The 20584-nt window shown below is 37.3% G+C and overlaps 1 protein-coding gene and 1 long non-coding RNA gene across 5 annotated transcripts; both read left to right on the top strand.

Moving 5' to 3' along the window:
* The first annotated feature begins 227 nt into the window (after positions 1-227).
* On the top strand, positions 228-1684 carry LOC147171061 (uncharacterized). The gene is made up of 3 exons (XR_015095588.1): positions 228-395; positions 1124-1228; positions 1324-1684. It is a non-coding gene; the product is annotated as an uncharacterized LOC147171061 (long non-coding RNA).
* Positions 1685-4881: 3197 nt separating this feature from the next.
* Positions 4882-20447, top strand: samsn1a (SAM domain, SH3 domain and nuclear localisation signals 1a). 4 transcript variants are annotated; one of them, XM_086081180.1, is made up of 15 exons: positions 4882-5077; positions 8195-8350; positions 9175-9221; positions 9907-9947; positions 10170-10244; positions 10525-10619; positions 11480-11603; positions 11766-12178; positions 16079-16159; positions 16867-16995; positions 17099-17198; positions 18087-18238; positions 18343-18582; positions 18817-18964; positions 19850-20447. In XM_086081180.1, exons 1-15 carry the CDS (start codon positions 5054-5056, stop codon positions 20002-20004), a joined length of 1980 nt encoding a protein of 659 aa, XP_085937306.1. In that variant the 5' UTR covers positions 4882-5053; the 3' UTR covers positions 20005-20447. The 4 variants fall into 4 exon arrangements, with proteins under 4 accessions (XP_085937306.1, XP_085937305.1, XP_085937304.1 ...); XM_086081179.1 differs by having other exon boundaries at positions 10167-10244; positions 11769-12178; XM_086081178.1 differs by having other exon boundaries at positions 10167-10244.
* The last annotated feature ends 137 nt before the right edge of the window (positions 20448-20584 follow it).

Genomic DNA, 20584 nt, shown 5'->3' with positions numbered 1-20584 from the left:
CAATCATAAGACAGTGATGCAATGTCCATATATATATATAAATATATATATATATATACTCTTGTTGCATTCAGATGATATGGAGGAAACAATGACCCACTTCACTTTAAAACACACCCAAGTGTTTGTTTTTCTCACTTCATTCCTACGAAAGGACGTACACAAAAGACTCATATCTGATTGCAGATTCCAGTCAGTGGACAATACAATTCGAAAAAGAAAGTACAGTAGTGGAATTTAGCAGACAAGGAAGTGAATTAGCGATTTAGCAGGTGATTTGTCAGTATAAATGGTGCTACAGCCGAGTGTTTTTCCCACATAAAGACAACCCCATCCAGACAACATGAAGGTCGTGCTGTTCATAACACTGCTGCTGCTGTTGTGTGGCACTCAAGGTGAGACACTATTTAATCATTATTCCTAAAAATGTCAAACAGTTTACCAATAAACATTTAATTATTATTTGTGTGTGTGTGTTTAAGAAAATACAATTGAGTGTATGTAACATGTAATGCTGATGTTAGATTTTTGAAAAGTGATTTTTTTTTATTTTTAATTAGTATTTTCTTCACTCCATATACATTCATTTTTTATGTTGCTAAGTGATAACACACACAAAAAAAAGCTTATGTTCATTTTTTTTGTGTGAGATTTTAACTAACATAATCACATTTGACGATAAAGAATTTAATCATTTTGATCCATTTGATTGTTAGTTAAAATAAATTTATGTTAATGTTTGATAAACTTACATGACATACATTTTGAAGGAAAGACACATTTTTGCTTCTTTATTAAGGAACATATTTAGTAACTTGTGTGGGTCTTTTTTTGTTAAGAGCAGGAATAAATAGAGAAAAGGCACATTTCAGATCAATGCTAGCCTAAATCAAGGTTTAGTTGAAATTTGAACATAGAGGTAGTTCATTATGGCAGGCAGCACTTACGCACTGATTCACATCAGTGCAGGGTCAACTCGCAATTCTAAGATGGCTGAAAGGAAGTCAGGGTCACCCACTGAAGACTCAGAAAGGAAGTGATGATTTACTGCAGATTGGGTGCCAGTGATCTGCAGCGTTCATGAAATGTTGAAAGTTATTTGTCCGTATTGTGTTGTCACCAGTGTTCACGCTCACATGCTTCTCCTGCGTGATTCAAGAAGGACAGGAGTGCACCAATACAATAAATTGCCAATCAAATGAAAATCACTGCAAGATCTTCAGCGCGGGTTTGTAGGACATCTTTTCCTCGATTCTATGAAAAGTCCTTAAAAGTGGAACCCTGTGGTTATTATTATTATTATTATTATTTTTTTTTTTACAGGAGCTCAAATTACCAAAAGCTGCGCAGAGACTTGCATCGAGGACAGCGACACGACTTGCTGTCAATCGGACCTGTGCTCGATCTGAACACGGGCGTCGTCCTTGTAACATCCTGCTCTTGCTTTGGCCTTCTGATTGTTGAAAGCAAGAAACGCAGAACAGACTTAATGAGGGCGGACAATCAATTGCTGTTTCAATCATAGTGCTAATGTTTGATTTATCTTCTCACCAGCTACAATATAACATTCAGTAGTCAGTCGCTGTGATTTATTTCGTATAGTGCGTCATTGATTTCTATGTGGGTCACTGTCTGTCAATGCTGCGATGGTGAAGTCATAATAAAAAGACGTCCTCTAATCTCATTATTGTCTGTCAACTGTCCTGTGATAACATGCCATGTAGTGATTGAATGTTTAAATGGATTAATTTTTTTAATTCAATGGTCTTTGCACAATACCCAATACAAAGGACTGGAGTATTGGGGCCACACGAATAAAAACATGAGAACTATGAGAATAACATCACAAAGTTATGCCAAAGATGATGGTAGGGGTTGATGTGACAAAATACTGAATTGTTTAAGATACTTTTAGTGGAACTTGAGAACATCCTCAACAGTGTTCATCTTAACACATCTACCTGTATATTGTACTATATGTATTTATGATCAAAATATTACCCCCCCCAAAAAAATCTGATTTTTATTTCTTGTATACTCATATTATGTCCTATGACAACTTTTCCTTTATTTTTTACTATTTTAGTCTTGTATAATCAAATTTGCCTTGTAATATTCCACATAGTATACAATTACGCTGATAAAATTCAGATTTGCATTAATTGACTTTACTCTTGTGAAATTTCAAGCTTATCTGGGAAAAAGATGACAAAATCCATTATTATTATTATTTTTTTTTTTGCTGTAATGCCACATTATTTGCATTATTGAAACATATGGACATTTGGTAGTTACAACTTTATTCTTGTAAATTTTTACTTTTTATTACTACATTATGATTATGCTTTTAAAATTACAACTTTGCTTCATAATGTTTTAAAAAACTGACAGACTTTTTGCCTCACAATAGTATGACATTACACTTGCAATATTACATTATTCTTGCACCATCTTTCTGTCTTTTTCTTCTCTTCTAGTACAACAACAGCATTTCATAAAAAATACTTTTTGACTTTTTGGTAAATGCTAAATTCATTGTCATAATATTTTAACTTTGCTCCTTTCTTTCTTTCTTTCTTTCTTTCTTTCTTTCTTTCTTTTTTCTTTCTTTCTTTCTTTCTTTTTTTTGGGTGTCCACTTATAATCAAAACAATGAAGGTGGAAAAACACTACAAACAACAGCTAAAAAAAAAAGCAAACTGTATAACCAGTCAAACAAAACAAACAAACAACAAAAAGATTCTTTGTTTGCTGTGCAGATTTCAAAAGCTCTTGCGCTCTAAGTCCCACAGACAGAAACAGAAAGTTATTCAACTAGGCATAAACAGCTCCATTTTGGCCACCATATTAGAATACAGGAAAGAGGCAAATAATTAGCATGATCAACAACAATTAAATTGTGAGTGATTGATGTTACAAATTATTTTCCATGTATACATGTAGCTGGAAAGTTTGGAATATGTTGCTTTCATGATCAGTCTGGTTAGTAGGAGGAGATTGATGATTATCAGTGGAGCTATAATTATGTGTGCGGTGTGCTCTGCCATCTTGAGTGCACCACGCACACACGCACACACCGGCAGCCTTCCTGTGCCAGGTACGATACGGTATGCCAAGATGCCACAGAATTGGCGTCAGTAAGTAGCAGCTACAATTTAATATGTCTTTGCAGAGTAATTATTTCATCCAGGAGATTAATCAAGACGTTTCCATAGTAACCGTGTCACTCTTATGGTCACGTTCTATTCATGCCCATAAATGTGTCCTCAGCTGACACACTAACTGACCTCTGTGTTGGTTTTAATATGCATAGTGGATTGACACTTCATATCAGAGTCACGCATCATCACATACAAGTGCACAAAAATGTGTGTGTGTGTGGCGGTCGGCGTGCGAATATAGGTCATACGTGTTAATCTGTCCAGCTGCTTCTTCTCATTAGATCAGCTCAGACTGCGGAGGTGAAGGGTGGATGGATTAATGGGCAGCTGTGGAGGAGTAACCTTTGCTCCACATGTGTAAAGTGGTTCATATTAGTACATATCTGAAAATGCGTGATCGTGTTCGAAAGGCAAAATAAAGTTCTAACAATACTCCCAGAAGTGCATTAATCTTGGTCAGGCCAGTAATGGCATCAAGTTTTTCCTGCACATCCAGTTTTAAAAATGCACCGTCTGAAAACATTGAGGACAGAATGCACCAACACGTAATTAAAATGAAAGTATAATGTCACAATTGTATTGATGTTGTCAACCACATGCCTGAAGAAATACATTTTACACCAAATGACACTCTAAAAACAAACTATGGGTCAATAATGGACCGATCCTCTACTTGGGTCAATTTGACCCAACTTTGAGTCAATTTTTTTTTATTTGAGTGTAAAATAACTCATAAATATTGGTCAGATCCTTCACCTGTGTAATTTTGTTGTTGTCATTTTGTATAAAACAACCCAGAAAGTTGGGTCAAATTGACCCATAGAGGGGATTGGTCCATTTTTTATCCATAATTGGGTTACTTTTGACCCAGCCCGTTTTTAAGAGTGCACAAATATTGCAATATTTAATAACAAAGAGTTTGTAAGTGTTTTACCAATTTGTCACTATGGTGGAAAAATAAATACTTATTATTATTAAACAAAATATTTGCACATCAACGCCTTCCTAAAATAATCACCAAAGTATTTTTTTCAGATTTTTCAGGAAACACAAAAAAATTGAACCATTTGCATCATGAGCATATGATTTAGGCAAAAAATAATATTTTTTGCAACAAAATGACTTAGGAAATTATTTTAAGAGGGCGACATGCTATCTAATACAAATGTCATTCACTGTAAACTTTGTATATTAATATATTGTGCTTGGAGACTTACGTTTATTTAGTTGTTTTTCAATGTCTATTATATACCTACAGTATAAGAAATATTCTCAATATTTTGCATTACAGTATACTAATTAAATTCTTAGTTGACCTGCTCATAGTTCAAGCTACCAACTGTACTAAAAAAGTTATTACGTTATATATGATTAATATTTAAATATTACTTATTTATTTTAAATTTTTTGTCTTCACACTACAGAAGGTATCAAACCATCTATAATGCATACCATATGTTATCAAAAATAGGTAAGAATATTTTGATAATTTTATTCATCAATTGTCAACTAAATTATTCTTGTATTTTTTTGCAGAGTGAGTACAATGTCAAAAATGAATAAGTGGCTGTTTTGTTTGAGTAAAAATGTAGAAAGGTCCAAATGAATTTGGTGAAGAAGAGTACGAGAAATAGCTTCTTTTTTTGGGGGGGGGGGGGTGAAAGTGTATAAAATGCCATTGCATGTGTCGTGGGTGGGTGCGTTGTCAAATTGTGCCTCAGATGCTAGCCAGAGTAATGGTGGTCCATCTATTCTATTGGATTAGACAAGGGATTTCACTGTGGTATTAATCTGACAAGACAGCAGCCGGCCACCCGGGCTGGACTCATACCGAGTTAGATTGTAGTGCCTGCGACACTCACTTCGCTTGCTCACTGCCATCAGGACGCAACATGAACCTTTTCTGCTTCTCATTGGTAAGAAACAATACCACTCTGTGTGTGCGTTATCTGCTAGCTTTTGTGCAGAAGAAGTGTTGCATTCAAATTGGGCATGCGACATGGGAAAACGACTACTGCTGTATGATTTGTTTTTTAGCTACTGTTTTCTCCTGAATCCATCTATAATGTTATTTGTGTGTAGGCTATACTACAGTATTATTATTTATATTTGTGTTCATTATTTCCTCAGAGAGGCAACAATGTTGACTCATTCTAGTAATGCGACACACATTATGTACAACTGCATAAGAATGAGTGGGGTCAAAATTGTACCTTTAATTGCAAAACCTTACAGACATAATAATAATAATAATAATAATAATAATAATAATGATAATGATAATAAAAATAGTAGTAGTAGTCTTGACATTGCCAGGGAAATGTAATTATTTTAGTTCGTAGAGACTTTTGTTCGTACACTGATATTTCAACTTGTTGCTAACCAATACAGCAGCACCTAAATAGTCTCAGAAGACTTAAGTGTGTGCAGACGTGTATTAAAAATTGATCCAACATTATGTGGTCTTTAATGACAATTAACATCCTCGTAGAGCTACGGTATTAGTTCCACTATGTCTGCTTCATTGATGTTGTTTCTTCATAAAAAAATCATTTTTATTTTGTGTTAAACTCAACACTTGTTAATATACCGGTAATATTATTTATTATTTATGACTATTCCGAAAATGTGATTCTACAAATGGACTGGCCCTGGTCACTTTTTTTGCAGAAGTTCATGTGGTGTCTTTACTGTAGCTAGCGTAGAGGTTTAAAATATTACATACACATCTTGTACACTGTAACACAAACAAAGAGTCATCTTACGGCATTATATCTAACCACTTACGCCACAAAGACAGGTTAACTACCTATTATATAGTATTATTGTGCAAGTGTACCTAATAGTGTGGCCCGAAGTGCCTGCGACTGCTCTCATCTGTGCACAGATGCTGAGGTTGTGCACCAATAACGAGGATTATTGTTTTATGTGTTACTCCACATCACGTGCATTATTATTATTAGAAATTGATTTGATTTCACAGAGACAGGAAATGGATAGTAATATTCATTGAGACATGCAACAGTGATGGATAACCTGTTTTGTTTTGTATAACGATGAGTTATTACAGAGCAAAGACAGAGTGGCTCTGACACATTGTCATCTCTAAGTGGACCTTGTCAAAATATGGGCGGGGTGAAAACTGGGTATGTCCCTGGAAGGAATGTGAACGAGCCAAACACATTTTTAATCCACACCCAAAGCTCTTCTGAAGAATTTCAATTTATTCTGACATCAGAGCTTCGGAGCAGCGTGAACATTAATATGCGGACAGTGTCCAATCCTCCTCAATATGATTTATTGGTGTTGTGTTAACATGGCATCAGTGAACATTCATTCCTTAGTCCAACGCACCGTTCTGTGCCGATGGTTGACCCCCAAGTTGATCAAAATAAAATTTCCCATAGGGTATAAAATTAAGTGTGAGAGAGGTTAAACTTAAGAAAAAAAACAACCTTTGAAGACAACCCACGGACATATTGCTGGAATTGATGTTCTGAAGTGTATATTAAATGTATCTGCGCTATAAGTCACTTGGTTGTATTCATTTTTGCATTTAATGATATGCAACTACAATAGGTCTACCCTGATTTGCACCTTGACTTACGAGTAGCCCGACTTTTTAATTCATTGAATGTCCGTCACTCAGCCAATTTTTTAAACTTTGACTTGTGAGGTAAAATTTGAGATAGGAACGCCAAATGGTGGCAACGAACTCAACACATTTCACAACAAGTAACACTTTGGATAGTAGTGAACAATTGTTCTTTTTTTCTTTTTTCTTTTTTTTAAAGGACGATTCGATTTATTGCCTCTCCCAGTTGAAGTTACTGCCAAAACTAATCAGAAAACAAAGAAAATTACATATTGAATATTTAAAACAGGTGTTCTAAAATCACAACAGACAATGCAAAATGCAAAAACTTTGGGTAAACGAATAGTATCGCTATCGCGGTATTATAATCCTTTAGGCAATGGATATTTGAACAAAATCAGTCCAGTCACGTGTAGACACTAGACAGAAAATCTAACAATACTTCTTGGCATACTTCTTTATCTTCTGTGAAAAATTACTAAAATGACTGCAGTTTACTGAGACACTTGCAGCAATTGCAAAAGTCGTCATCGTTTGTTCCTCTATGTCTATTGTAATATACAGCCCCCTGGTGGCCAAGGCATGCACACAAAAGGAGCAGAATGTGGGGCTGCAACGGAATAATAGCAATTCCACTCTTTTCAGAGAAAAAAAGATGGTTTAAGATTAGAGTGTTTTGAGTTACGAGCATGGTTGCTCGTGGTCGACATTACACTTATAAGTCACCACTGTAATTGGTATGCATGTAATTGTATGGTTTATAATGTACTGAGCTGCCAGACCATTTTTTTATGTCACAAGAAGTTGCATTTACAGTTCCATGGCTATCGTCATATCACTTTACAATCACTGGTACCACATCATAACAATGCAGGAAGCCAAAGAAAAAGTAGAACTCACATTCTCTAATGAGGATAAGTGGCATCAAAAATGGATGGACGTTCTACTGTATTATCTACGGTAACAATTGTGTGTGCTCCACAGTATAAAATGATGATTTGATAATTCACCTTCAAAAGCTGCTTGATGTGCACACCGTGTATTTCATGGCTGAAAGTCGGTCAGATTTAGCTCACAGACGAGATTAAATCCATTCATAAATTAGAGTGGGGTGGGGGGAAAATCCATTAAAATGGCTCTAAAGTGTCTACCGAAGGCATGAACACTACAAACAACAAACCATTCGATCTCCCCAAAAATATTGGACATTTTGGGTACATAATGGAAGTGCTCTTTTGGTCAACTCTGAACAACACATACAAAAAACATTCCACATCTGCTAGAAAGCTAGAGAGGAATTTTACTTTATAACATGTCAATGACCCGAAGGAGAAAACGCCTACACCCAATTAAGATCGGCGTATATCTTCACTTAGAATGACTATGAGTCTGTTACAAAATGGCTAACATACTGTACGTTTGTGTTTGTATGTACCAGGAGGGTTCACTGGACAGCCTGTATGAGGCTGTGCAGACATCCGGCGACAGCCCCCCTCAACCCATCCCGAGCCGCTCCTCCAGCCGCTCGTGCAGCCCGGCGCTTTTGCTGGATGACAACGTGAGATGGAGGGATTCGAGAAGGTCTATTTCTCTGGTGAGAGGCTTTCAAGTGCGATGGAATTTGGAAAGTTCTATATACAATCCCGCAAGGGTTCCGTCCCACCCCCTCGTGGTTTACCAAAAAAGGGAAGCGAGTGAACCTCCTCTAAGAGGAATTGATGAGGAAGCATCAGCTCATCAGATTGAATCATGTAAAACAAAAGCTGATTAAGAAACACATCATTTATTGGGCAAAGAAACCATGTTTGGGAACGTCAGTGGGTAATTTTCCATTGATGCACATTACTCATTTTCATTCATGAAATTTACAGCATTATGCAAATGTCTTAGCGCACCAATACATGACTACTTCAAGGTCTAGTGAAGGTTACTTCCTGGTTTATGGAGGATGGAACAGACAAGAGGTGTTGTCATGATTCTGGGGGTTGGACAGTTCCATTGATGCCATAGAGGAGGGTTGGGGAACTGTTTCTACTATCCAGGGCTGAGATCAGTTTTGATCAACTTAGCTTTCGAAACAGTTCCCGAAACAGGAGCGTTCGCTACAGGGTTAGCCATTCGTGCGGCATGCTTATGCAATGTGTTTCTTCTGGGCCTTTGCACCATCCCTCTACAAACACTTATGGAAAATGTGTTTTTTTTTATTTTTGGCATAATCCTGCAATACTGTACAACTAACTGCCGTATTGGCAGTTTTGTCAAAACAGCAGCTGCAAAAACGGCATTAAAATAGCTTGAGAGTCCAAGGTGTGGGATTTTGAATTTCCAAATATGTACAAGACATCTTTAGTACTATAATATGAAATTCTTGCAATTTGTGACATAAAGTAACATTAACCATGTCATGTTTTACATCAGGAAATGACAACGAGACCAGGCAACAAAGCTCACAAAAAGAAAAGAAGGTAAGCTTCCTATTCCTTCATGCTACAATATATATATATATATATATATATATATATATATATATATATATATATTGGAGTTTTCAGTCAAAGGCAAGTTTGTCAACAGTATTTCTGTTGTATGAGAGAAGCTAAATTGTATTAGAAATACATAATCATCCAGGTCGGCATGCAGGCTCGTGCCTATGTGCCCTTCATTGTGGGATCTGCGTGCAAACAAACATGCAAGCCAAAAGGGTTTGCCACATGGCTTGAAAAGCTCTATGTTTATATTCTCTGGCCGCTAATGCTGTAAATCCTTCCCATAGCACAGACTGTCTCTTAATAAGCAACGCAAGATCTCCACATTCTTCCCTCATCTGTCTGCGAGAGGCCTTAAGGAGGCGCACTGATAGCTTAATAGAAAGTGTTTGTGATTGTGCAAAATAAGTTTATAAAGATTTAGATTTTCATGGTCAGGGTACTGCAGAATATAGATCAAGCAGATTAGGGCTTTTGGGATAGTTGAACTAAGCGGATTGAAAGCCCACCTACTTAGAACCCAGACTCCCGTTACTCCTTCATTTCCTCCTTGTTGGCCTTTTTAAGACCATGTAATAAATATGTGGTTGTGTTTACATACTAAAATATGAATTGAAGCTGGTAAAAGAAGACATCTTTACAATTCTGTTAATTCTACTTTCAGAACACAAGTATCCAAATCCGCATCAGACGATGAAATGTTGGGTGAGTCAAATCAATTATGCACTTTTATTTTTTTATTGAGGCTGGTCATTTTTAGGGGGTAATTGTAGCGAGAGTACTTCTTAGAGGTTCCACTGTATTTGGATGGAACTCAGCACTGACCTACTCTGCTGACTTTCCACTTTTGACCGTGCTCAATTCGCCCTGACTTTTCAACTAAAATCCTCAATATTTGTGATTTGTCCCCCTCCCACTGCTCAGCAGATAATGCCGCGCAGGTTTGGAAGACTGCCAAGAGCCCAGAAGATTTAGTCCACATCACCAACCATCACAAAGAAGGTAAATAGGGAATAAATCGGCTAAGCTGATCCATCGGCCAATGTTCATTTGGGCGCTCAGCAGGGCGCTTCCCTCCCCCTCCCCCTTTCGGAGACAGTTCATCAAAACTGTACAGAACTTTGCAATGTTGAATTATTATCAATACAAATTGACAACAGTAATAATGCTAATGGATAACCCTAATGAGGAGAAGTGAAAATGGACTGATGGATGTCATTTTCAGGTGCCAAATAGGTGATTTATAACATATTTGTTTTTTACCTGCATCTCATCATTGTAGAGATGAAGAGAACAAAGCACAGAGGGGACAACAAAGGAGGGAAATCAGCTCATCAAGCTGGTACCAAAAAAAGGGACAAAAATTCCCCAAGTCAGGTAAATCATTCTGTATTTTAGTTTAAAACCTGTTAAGACTAAATTGTTCCAAATTTAGCATTGGTCATCCATATTTTCCTAGCTAATAAATGCACAAATAATAGCAAGGCACCCACATTGTATTTCAGTGGGGGACACCTTAGCTACACAATCATTACCACCAAACAACTAACTGAAAGATGATGAAAATCCATCATCAACTCACCAAACCAATAATAGTCGCTAAGAAGCTATTCCATTCAACACTGTGGCATCTGATTGGTCAAATTAGTTGTCAATCGGTCAAAGTGACCAATGAATCTCTGATAACAATTTTTTTTTTAATTCAGTCCAAATTACATCAAATTAATGCTAAGAATCTTGTTCTTCAGCATGCATTACTGTATAGAAATAGGGACTCAAAATGACCTTAATACATTATAGTAACAAATAAATACTCTGCACTTTTTATATTAAATTGTCAAAAGCAATATCAGATGAAGTGATTTTACTCAGAAGGTTACAAGTTCACATTCATCGCAAGTATTTGGTGATTTGGTGTCTGTCTCTGGTGAGCAAAATGGCAGAAGAATTGAACCTAAATGCTGATTGGGTTTTAATACAGTGCAGATGGTCCACCGAGCGCCGCCGCTCTGTGTAATCTCTGAGCCACGTGGCAGAGCAAGAGAAAGGGCTTAGAGCCCTTGTGGCAGGTCACCTAGCGTCCATTCCTGCTAAAGCTCATAATAGTAAGAAGCAAACAAAGCCAGGGATAAGCAGTGGCCATGTTAGTACCCCCCTCCCCCTCCCCCTCCCCCCAAAAACAACAACTGAAAGATGATGTTTTTTTGGGATGGGGGGTTATCTGCACTTCTTTTCAGAACATCAATACCAGAGGAACAGCGACAGAATCTAAACCAGCAGCAAAAAGGAACCACAAACCTGGAAAGAAACCGACTGCAAAGATTGTGAAAGACGGGGCAAAGAAAAATTACAATACCACAGGTAATAAAGTTTTGCAACTAAATGTCACTCAGTAGAATGTCAAATTATTCATGAATCCACCCACACATCCAACATGACTCAACATAGCTCTATTCAATTAATAATGACTAATAAATACTATTCATTAGGAGCTCATGTTGTTTCCTTCTATTGTCCCCCCAGCAGGAGCCACGAGCCCCCCAATGGGTTCACACCACCTGGATGTGCCTTACAGGTCGGACAGGGGGCTCTACCTGGGCAAGTCCTCCACCCTTCCCACGCCGGAAAACCCAACTCCGGGACGCTATACCGATATGATCAGCCTGCCTGGCGGTGCAACACCGACTCACTACCACAACCACAACCAGCGCTGGAGCAACCCATCTGACAACAGTCCCGCCTGGGGCACCGTCCAGCACAACTGCTGCAGGCCGCTTACGGAGTACCGCATGTACTCCAATGACTTCAGCCTTCCCCACGAGAAGGAGACGCAACAGCAGGAGGCCAAGGATTGCAGCCTGGGTAGGAACTGTAAACCCCAGATTCCCCCAAAGGTGACCTGTTCCGTCACTGACTTGGATCTGTCAGAACCCAACGTAAGTCTCCCGCAATCTACACAACTAATACATTTTTCTTAAGCACGTTACTTCAATATCACTTTTTTCAGACTGATACCAGTACGAGTACTCAACTCTTAAGGAATCACAGATACCAAGTAACCGATACCACTAGTACTTTTGAGACATAACATTTATAATCAACCAATGACATTTCATTTTCAAAGAAATATCTTGTATCTATTTCTGACAAAAGGCAGAACAGACACTTTGCAATAGGGAATTTAAGATCAAACTAAAACATAAACTTCCGTTTATTTATCTATTTTTGTGTCTATGTGTGGGGCTGGGGGCAGGGGCTATTATAAACATGATTATGTACCCACGACTGTGCACCATTTGCAGATTTTTTCCTATATATATATACATATACATATATATATATGTATACAGTGTTTATTTTTTGGGGGCGCAAACCTCTATTTTTCTTGAAAAAATGTGTATTGGAGGTTTATCAGCACTTTTTTGTAGAATTTTTAGGTTTACAAAAAAAAAAAATTCCATGAAAAATGAGGGGGAAATGGGGAAACAAGTAGAAAAAAATGATAAAACCCCGAGTTTTAAGTTGTAATGTCACTATTCAGCACTAGATGACAGACATAAATTAGTTGTGCTTGCTTAGTTGTGCACAACATGAATACGTCTAAACACATTTTGCTGATTTGAAATGATATCTAGGACAAACATACTCAATAATACTAAAATTTAGAGTGAGTTGTTTTTTTGTGTTAAAAGTATGTAGTTATTTTGTTGTTTGCTTCAAACCATTTGTTGTTGAATAGTGGAACTTTTCAGCATACATTGAAAAATGTATGCTGAAAAATGTAATGTTAATAATAAAGAGCACATATTTTGCATGCGTGTACGTATTCCGTCCATATTTAAAATAACATTTTTGTCATATATCTGGTTGGTTAGTACTTTACTGCTTGAAATTATCCATTCAACACGTCAAAATTGACTTCAACTCAAAATTGAGCGTTTATCAGTGATTTTAGACTTTAAATGGCAACATTTGCAGGATGTGGCGTCACGTTGCCCTCTTACCGCTGTGAACCACAGGGTAGCTATTTTTAAACGACAGAATCCTATGCAGCTTAACCTTTTCAAGTCTTTGTTTAATGCAAGATTCAGATCAATCGGCTTCGTCACAGCACCGATTGACTGACCTCAGAGGTCAGAGCTTTATGTGTTTGTTTGACATCACATCCCCTCAAGATCCCCCCTGATGATAACACTCAATGAGCACGTGCACTGTGTGCCCTCTTTGCCACGTTTTCTTAAGCTTAACATGACTTATGAGGCGATTGTTTACAATGGGTCGGATGATCCCATAGATAATGACAAGATCCCTATAGGAGCTATAGTGTCACTGGTCCTTAGATCTTGAACGCAGCGCCTCTTAAGAGGCTTTTACACAACATTCATTTTTATCCCAAAACTGGCTTTTCAGGTAAAAAAAAATAAAATAAAATATTTAGGCCAATGGACGTGAAACTTTGGGCATGCGTGGGTGGTTGTTCCATCTTTAATGGTTGGAAACTTTTGTCAAAAGGCGGAACAAAGTATTTTTTTTCTACTGTGAAAACATGTGAGATACATCTTCCACTTATATGAACTACTACATACTGTACATACACTGGAAATAGCGGTAGGTGACGTGAGCGACACGTTTTGATGAGAATGCTAAACCGCTTATTACGAGCCTTGTGCATGCTGCTCCTTCCAAGCCACGCTAAGAGATAAAGTCCAAAAACATCATATATAAAACCAGTTAAGAACAATTTGGGGGAGAAAAAAAAACACACACAACTACCCTGTGGGTCAGCGTAAAAAAAAAGAAACTGTAATCTGGATTGACAGGAGTTTGCATCTGATTGCAAAGGCAGGGATTAGGCAACCGTTGTATCTTTAGAATTCCCTGTTTTCAACAAGTGAGTGATTGAAATCCTTTCGCAATGCAATGTAATCTACTGGGGACACCAGCTCGTGTTTTTTTTTTTTTTTGCCCTCAAGTGTGTCATACGATCCACAAAAGGAGAAGATCCAACAAGTAACAAGTGACAGACGGGAATGAATTTCAACACAACAAAGTTAACACTTCAAGCATCAGCACTTCCTCAAAAGCTAAATCCAACATTAAGAAATGAATAAAGAAACTTCAAATCTTTTGGCGTCATGGAGCCTCAACTTGTTCCCGCAATGCTATTAAAAATAGAATTTGAGGAATACTGAACGTTTCCCAATTTGAGTGTCCTGCTTTCACGTGGGGGGAATAAAATAATCTGCTTTTAGTGTTAACTCCAATCTCATTCTTTGGCGTAAAGCGATGGGTCCATATCATTTTTAATTCTGGAATGGGTGGAAATGATTCCATGGTGACTTTGTGCTTTGACAAAAATGGAAAAAAACCAAGGAGCACCTTATTTAAGTTTAGCGACTACAACCAGGACAATCTTCTTCTTTCTTGAAAATAGTACCATGTTTTTTTTGTACTTTAATAAAAGAATAATACAGTGCAGGATATCTGAAGCCTCAAAACGTTTCTCCATAAGAACATCAGGGGTTCACAGCTTTTTCATTATGTGTAATCGGGTCATCTCCATCAGGGTAAAAAATATATATGGGCAAGACTCACTTGGCTTCTGAAGGGGCAGATAGAGAATGTTTCAGTCATGTTTCAAACTGCAAATAAGAAGAAATACCATAATTGGATATAAGCAGTGAAAGTACAACAAAACAAAACAACTTCAACTGCTCCATCTGTAACGTCACTTCACCCCAGACGTCATTTTACCTCAAAACTAAATGCCATTCTTCCTCGATGTGATGTGGACGTTTTAGTTAAGCGGGGCCGCAAAGACTAAATTTTCCCCTTTCAAAAGCGATTCTGCAACAACAGACACAAAGTCGGTTGCTTCACATCCTGTGTGTTGCAAGGAAGTCAGACACGCAGCCGCACAGCCTCAGTCCGCACTTGAGTCAGGAGACCACAAAGGAAAACGACAAAAGACTTGATTTGAGTACAGAAAAGAGAAAATGTTGCAGAGGGCAGCTTCCAATGTGTCCGACAAAACAAAGAGCAGCAAACCAAAGGTAGGAGGTGACACTTTCAATGGAATCTACAAAAATATGAAGTGTATTTAAATTCTACTATTAACTATTGTAAAATTAAAGGAAAACATGTTTAGCATGTTATTATGTCCTTGTAGTTCCAACATAAAAAAAAAAAATCAGCGAATTAGATTAAAATTAGGGTGAGGCCTTGAGCATAAAACCCTCCAACTGGCCTGTTTGTATTTTTGGACTATGGAGGACGTTGTTTAGCCTGTCGCGGAATTAAATCAATCCACAGAGGACTATCGAGGAGCGCATAGCTCATATTTAACCCAGGATTTTCCCAGGGATTACTTGGTTTATATAATTATTTGCTGCTCTGTTGTACAGATGACGGAGGGTTTGGGAGAGATTATAATGGCATTAGTTTTATGGAAAATTGGGGTTGGAAAATAAAGTATTAAAACTGGGACAGAAAGGGAAATAAGCATGACGCTCACGACAATGTCTTACCTAATATGCAGCACTCGCAACATTAGGTGCAGTTGCACAAGATAAGAAAATCCCAAATATGAGCAGAATTAAAAACTATTTAAAGGTAAAAAATAAATAAAAAGTGGTGTTGATGCATCATACTGGAAGCTGATTCTAATCATATGGTTGCATTATTTGTTCTATGGATTAAAATATTAGAAACACCTGACCTTAGCATGATATAACTGTGATCATAGTCTTAAGATTGTAAGAACATGCCGTTTATTTTGACACACACACACAAACAAACCTCCCAATAATAACAATAGTATTAAATGTCCTCCACAGCGGTCCACAAGCTTTGGGAGGTTTGAAGGTCTCAGACATAATCCATCTCCAGCCAAAATCGAGGAGAATGAAACAAATACGGTTTGTACATTTTACATTTCAGTATGGCTGGGCTGTAAGGCCTTAAAATATTTGTGTTTTCTTCAAAACCTGATTTTACTAGATTTTTTAAATATTTTTTTTTACTTGTTGACTGCCTATTGAAAAACAAAGCAAACTACTATTACATTCGTCAAAACAAGTGTTGCTTGTTGTAATTAGTCCCTTCTGGGATTTGTTTCAAACACCAAACAAACTTTGAATGTTCCATAATTTAATGAACATAGTCAAAATCCTTTCTTGTGATATTTAAACAACGTGAAAATTATTCCACTATGTTGTCTGTTACTTAATTAACAGGACTCATACTTACACAAGTCTTTAAAAAAAAAAGTCTCTATAGTGATAGGACAAATCCCTTAATATATCGACTTACTTGGCAAGTGGCAGCTTTTGCAAACAAGTTCCTCTATGTCCGTAGCTAAGTCGTTAGTGTAAGCAGTGCACATCAGCAAGGACCCGGCTTGAACCACCATGACATTAAAAAAAATCATCCTGATGACTACATTCAAATTAATTCATACCATGATCAATTAATCTCCTAGTACCTTCCCTAACTCTTTGTATTAGAGAGAAATTCAACATTTAATGTGGGGAACACAAATATGTATGCACATTATTATTTTTTTTAACATTTGGAATGCAGTGTGAAATTGCCACCGTTTTTCAAAAAAAAAATATTTTCACAGCACACTGAAGAAAGAGAGAGCTTGGAACCAAACAAGTCAGCTGGAATTGGGAAGAAAATGAAGGCCATTTCACTCACCATGCGCAGAAAAATGGGCAAAAAACACATCAAGTCATTCTCTGAAGAGATGGTAAGCTTTCCTAAACAGTACAATATTGACATTTAAATGACTTATTCACACTTGAAGAGTTAATATGCCGCAATGAACATTTTCATTGTTTTTGTGTTGACAGGGCGATGACACAGAGACTCCACCTGCAACTGAAACGGAAACACACTCCACAAGGGCCAGCAACTCCTTGGAGAGTCTCTACAGCCGCCAAAGTTCCTCAAGTACGGATACAATCATCACATTTTACAATTCGTAAAAAAAAAGAAGAAGAATTATGGCCTATTAGACGATAGTTTTTTTTCGTTTTTGTTTTTTTGCCATTTAGCAACGCGTGATCAGGCTACACATGCGCAAACCGCAAAATACAAAATTAATGTCACAGCAAAAATAAATAAATAATAAATGGCAGAACACTACATTTGAGTACTTCTGCATCTAAATGCACTGTTATGAAACTGATATTGCTGGCAGTAAATTTGTATTACCCACTCAAGTCTTTATATACCACCGATATATACCGTAGAAGCATATTAAACTAAAGTTCTTTCGACAAATGCCAACGAGAACGAGCATGTGGTGCGCATGCGCCTAGTTCTAATACAACGTTACAGCGCCATTTTGTGGTGTGGCATGCGCATTGCCATACCAGTGGCTCTGAAACGTAAACGTGTCCGCCCTATTGAATGTGTCAAATCTGCCCATAAAATACATTACAAGTCAATGGACTGAACGTCATAAAGCGACGCTTACAAGTACAAGTGCACAAAATTAATGTCTTTCATCCACGCATTTACAAACGCCATTATATTTGGAAAACTGCCATGCACCAAAAACAATCTATAACTTTTAAATTACAAATCTTTGCGCCTCCTTATAGGTTTAGGACAATTGCACTAAAGCAACCAACATGCATTTTAGAACTTAGAATCATCAGAGTTTACTATCAATAATGTATGTAATACTGTAGATAAAGTGCATGCAGAATATTAGAATTAGAAATAGAATTAGAATCTTTTTTGTCATTGTAACATGTACAATGAAATTTAAAATGCCAAACTACTTACTCAGTATGTAATGAGACTTGCTTTATGCTTTTTGCATTGATTCAGGTGGTGTAACCAGTGAGTCCAATGGTTCTGGCCAGAGAGACAGTCTGAGGTTGGAGGAGGACGGTTCCTATCAGGGTCAATTCTGTGGCAGAGCCCGTGTCCACACAAACTTTGTCCCCAGCCCGTATGACACAGACTCCCTCAAGCTTAAGGTTAGACACATGTCTTTATACAGTGGGCTTGTGCAAACTGAAAATGAGAAGAAAAAAAAAAGCTTAAGTCTGACCCAAATGTTTATTTTCCATCAATATTCCAGGCTGGTGATATTATCAGCATCATCAGTAAGCCTCCAATGGGGATCTGGACAGGCATGCTTCACAACAGGGTGGGGAACTTTAAGTTCATCTATGTGGATGTTTTGGTGGAGAAGGAGGAAAAAGAAGAAGAAAAAGATGACAACGATGACGACGAAGCTCCAAAGATACGACAACAGAAACTGTGCAAAAGACCTCGACCCAAAACATTGCTGGAGCTGCTGGAGCGACTCAATTTGGAGGTGAGGATGTCTGGGTTAAGTCATTCGGTAAAAAGTTATGGGGAAAAAAAGTTATTATTCAGTTCCCTTAACTATACAGACCATCCTTCTAGTTCTTATAGATATCAAAGATAAATAAATATTGTGCCACCTACTGGATGTAGAGGATTAATGCTAATCCTATAGCAAAAACATCACCGATTATATGTCTCCTTTACTTTCGAGAACATCATTTGGAAGTGTTTTCTCTTCCAGGAGTACGCCTCTGCCCTGCTGCTGAATGGTTACCAGACGGTGGAGGACCTCACCCACCTGCAGGAGAAACACCTCATCGAGCTCAACGTCAAAGACCCTGAGCACAGACGCAAGCTGCTTTCTGCCTCCCAGTGTCACTACTCAGAAGGTCAGCAACAGAAAAAAAAAGAAGCTCCAAAACATTTCACCTAAAAATGCTCATATTATACAATTTTACAGTAAACAATTGTGGCATCATATTTCTTCATAAATTCTGTATGACACGGAGAGGACAAATAGGAAAAAGGTTTCCCACAACTGCAATATAATGCAATAACCACCACGAGATTTTAACCACTCTATACTACATGAACAACAACCATTTTCTAAAACTCCACCTCGGTTTATTGGAAATGCTTTTTGACACCTTCAATTGTGGCAGATAGCAGTCAAGACATACAGGAACTCTTTATCACTGACTTCCTGATAGTCACATAGAAAGTGCTGAAGAGGCCAGAAGGTGTTTTTTTTTCTCCCTCTGCTGTCTCAAAGCAGAAAACAAAAATAGCCTTTATCACTTTTCAGACAGAACAAAACTAGCGGGTTAAATTAAGCCTTTATTGTTGTTTGACTGCAATGAACCCGAGCAGATGTGCCTGAGGTAAAATAAAGGTCATTGTTTTTTTTTTCTTTCCCATGTGACGAAACAGATGGCAGCTTGTTGTTGCACGTCAGTCATTTAATCAGATGGGACTCCATTTGGATTGTAATTTGGCAACCTGGATGGGAGATGATTAGGAAATTAGTAAAGAACTTTTTATGTAATGAAAAGCCATCCTGTGGTAGAGTGGCTAGCACGTAACAAGCAAATAACTGAGAAGCACTGCTCTAAAGAGAAATTCAATCATAATCAATAATCAGTATTACTGGCAGAAAGACAAACGTTTATATTATAGAAAATTAGTGAGTGGATGGAAATCACAGAGGGCAGACACTCAAAAGAATTACCTTGTACTTGTTGGTCATATTCAAATGTTGACTTTTGTGCCTACAGGCGTTGATGTCGGTGATGTGGATGAGAGCAAATCCGCGGGTGGTCCACAGGAGGAAGATAGCGACTGTCCAAGGGACTCAGGCTGCTTCATCCCGTCCGAGTGCTCGGACAGCAAGGACGACACAGAGCAGATCACAGATGCTGTGGCTTCTTAACATTGTTTTCATTTTTACAGACGCATATGTCAAGAAAAGATAAAGGCCCTCTCTTTTCAACAATAATCAACATGTAATTCGGGTGGTAATTTGTGTGACAGTTTGTTGAAAATCAACACTTTATTGTATTTATTTTATTCACAATAATTCAGCATTTTTACTTCTTTATTCGTTACCACTTTAAAAACTCCCTTATTACATCCTTTCAACATGTCACCATTATCATCTTTATTTTCTATGAATAAAGTGATAGTAAGTGGAATATTTGTTAGCTCTTGATGCGGATTATGTATAAATGCCAAAGTTGCCTTATACTGTATATACATGCAATCTACTGTGCTGGGAGTTTAATGTGCTTGTGTGATTGACAGGGAAAAAAATTGTGTGTAAATGTAAATATTTCTGTAAATAATTACAGTATTAATAAACACTGCCAACTGTCATATTGAGTTTGTTTGAGTTGATTATTATTGTTAGTACAATACTGGAAATGCTTGGAATTAATGTACATATAATAATAATGATATTATTAATAATAATAATAATAATAAAAATTAACATTTTATTTGTATAAATAACA

This window comes from Leptonotus elevatus, chromosome 7 (genome assembly GCF_054856555.1).
Source record: "Leptonotus elevatus isolate MCC_2025b chromosome 7, RoL_Lele_1.0, whole genome shotgun sequence".
Classification (NCBI taxonomy): Eukaryota; Metazoa; Chordata; class Actinopteri; order Syngnathiformes; family Syngnathidae; genus Leptonotus; species Leptonotus elevatus.
The sequence above is the reverse complement of the archived record's forward strand: the minus strand, read 5'-3'. Positions and strand labels throughout refer to the sequence as shown.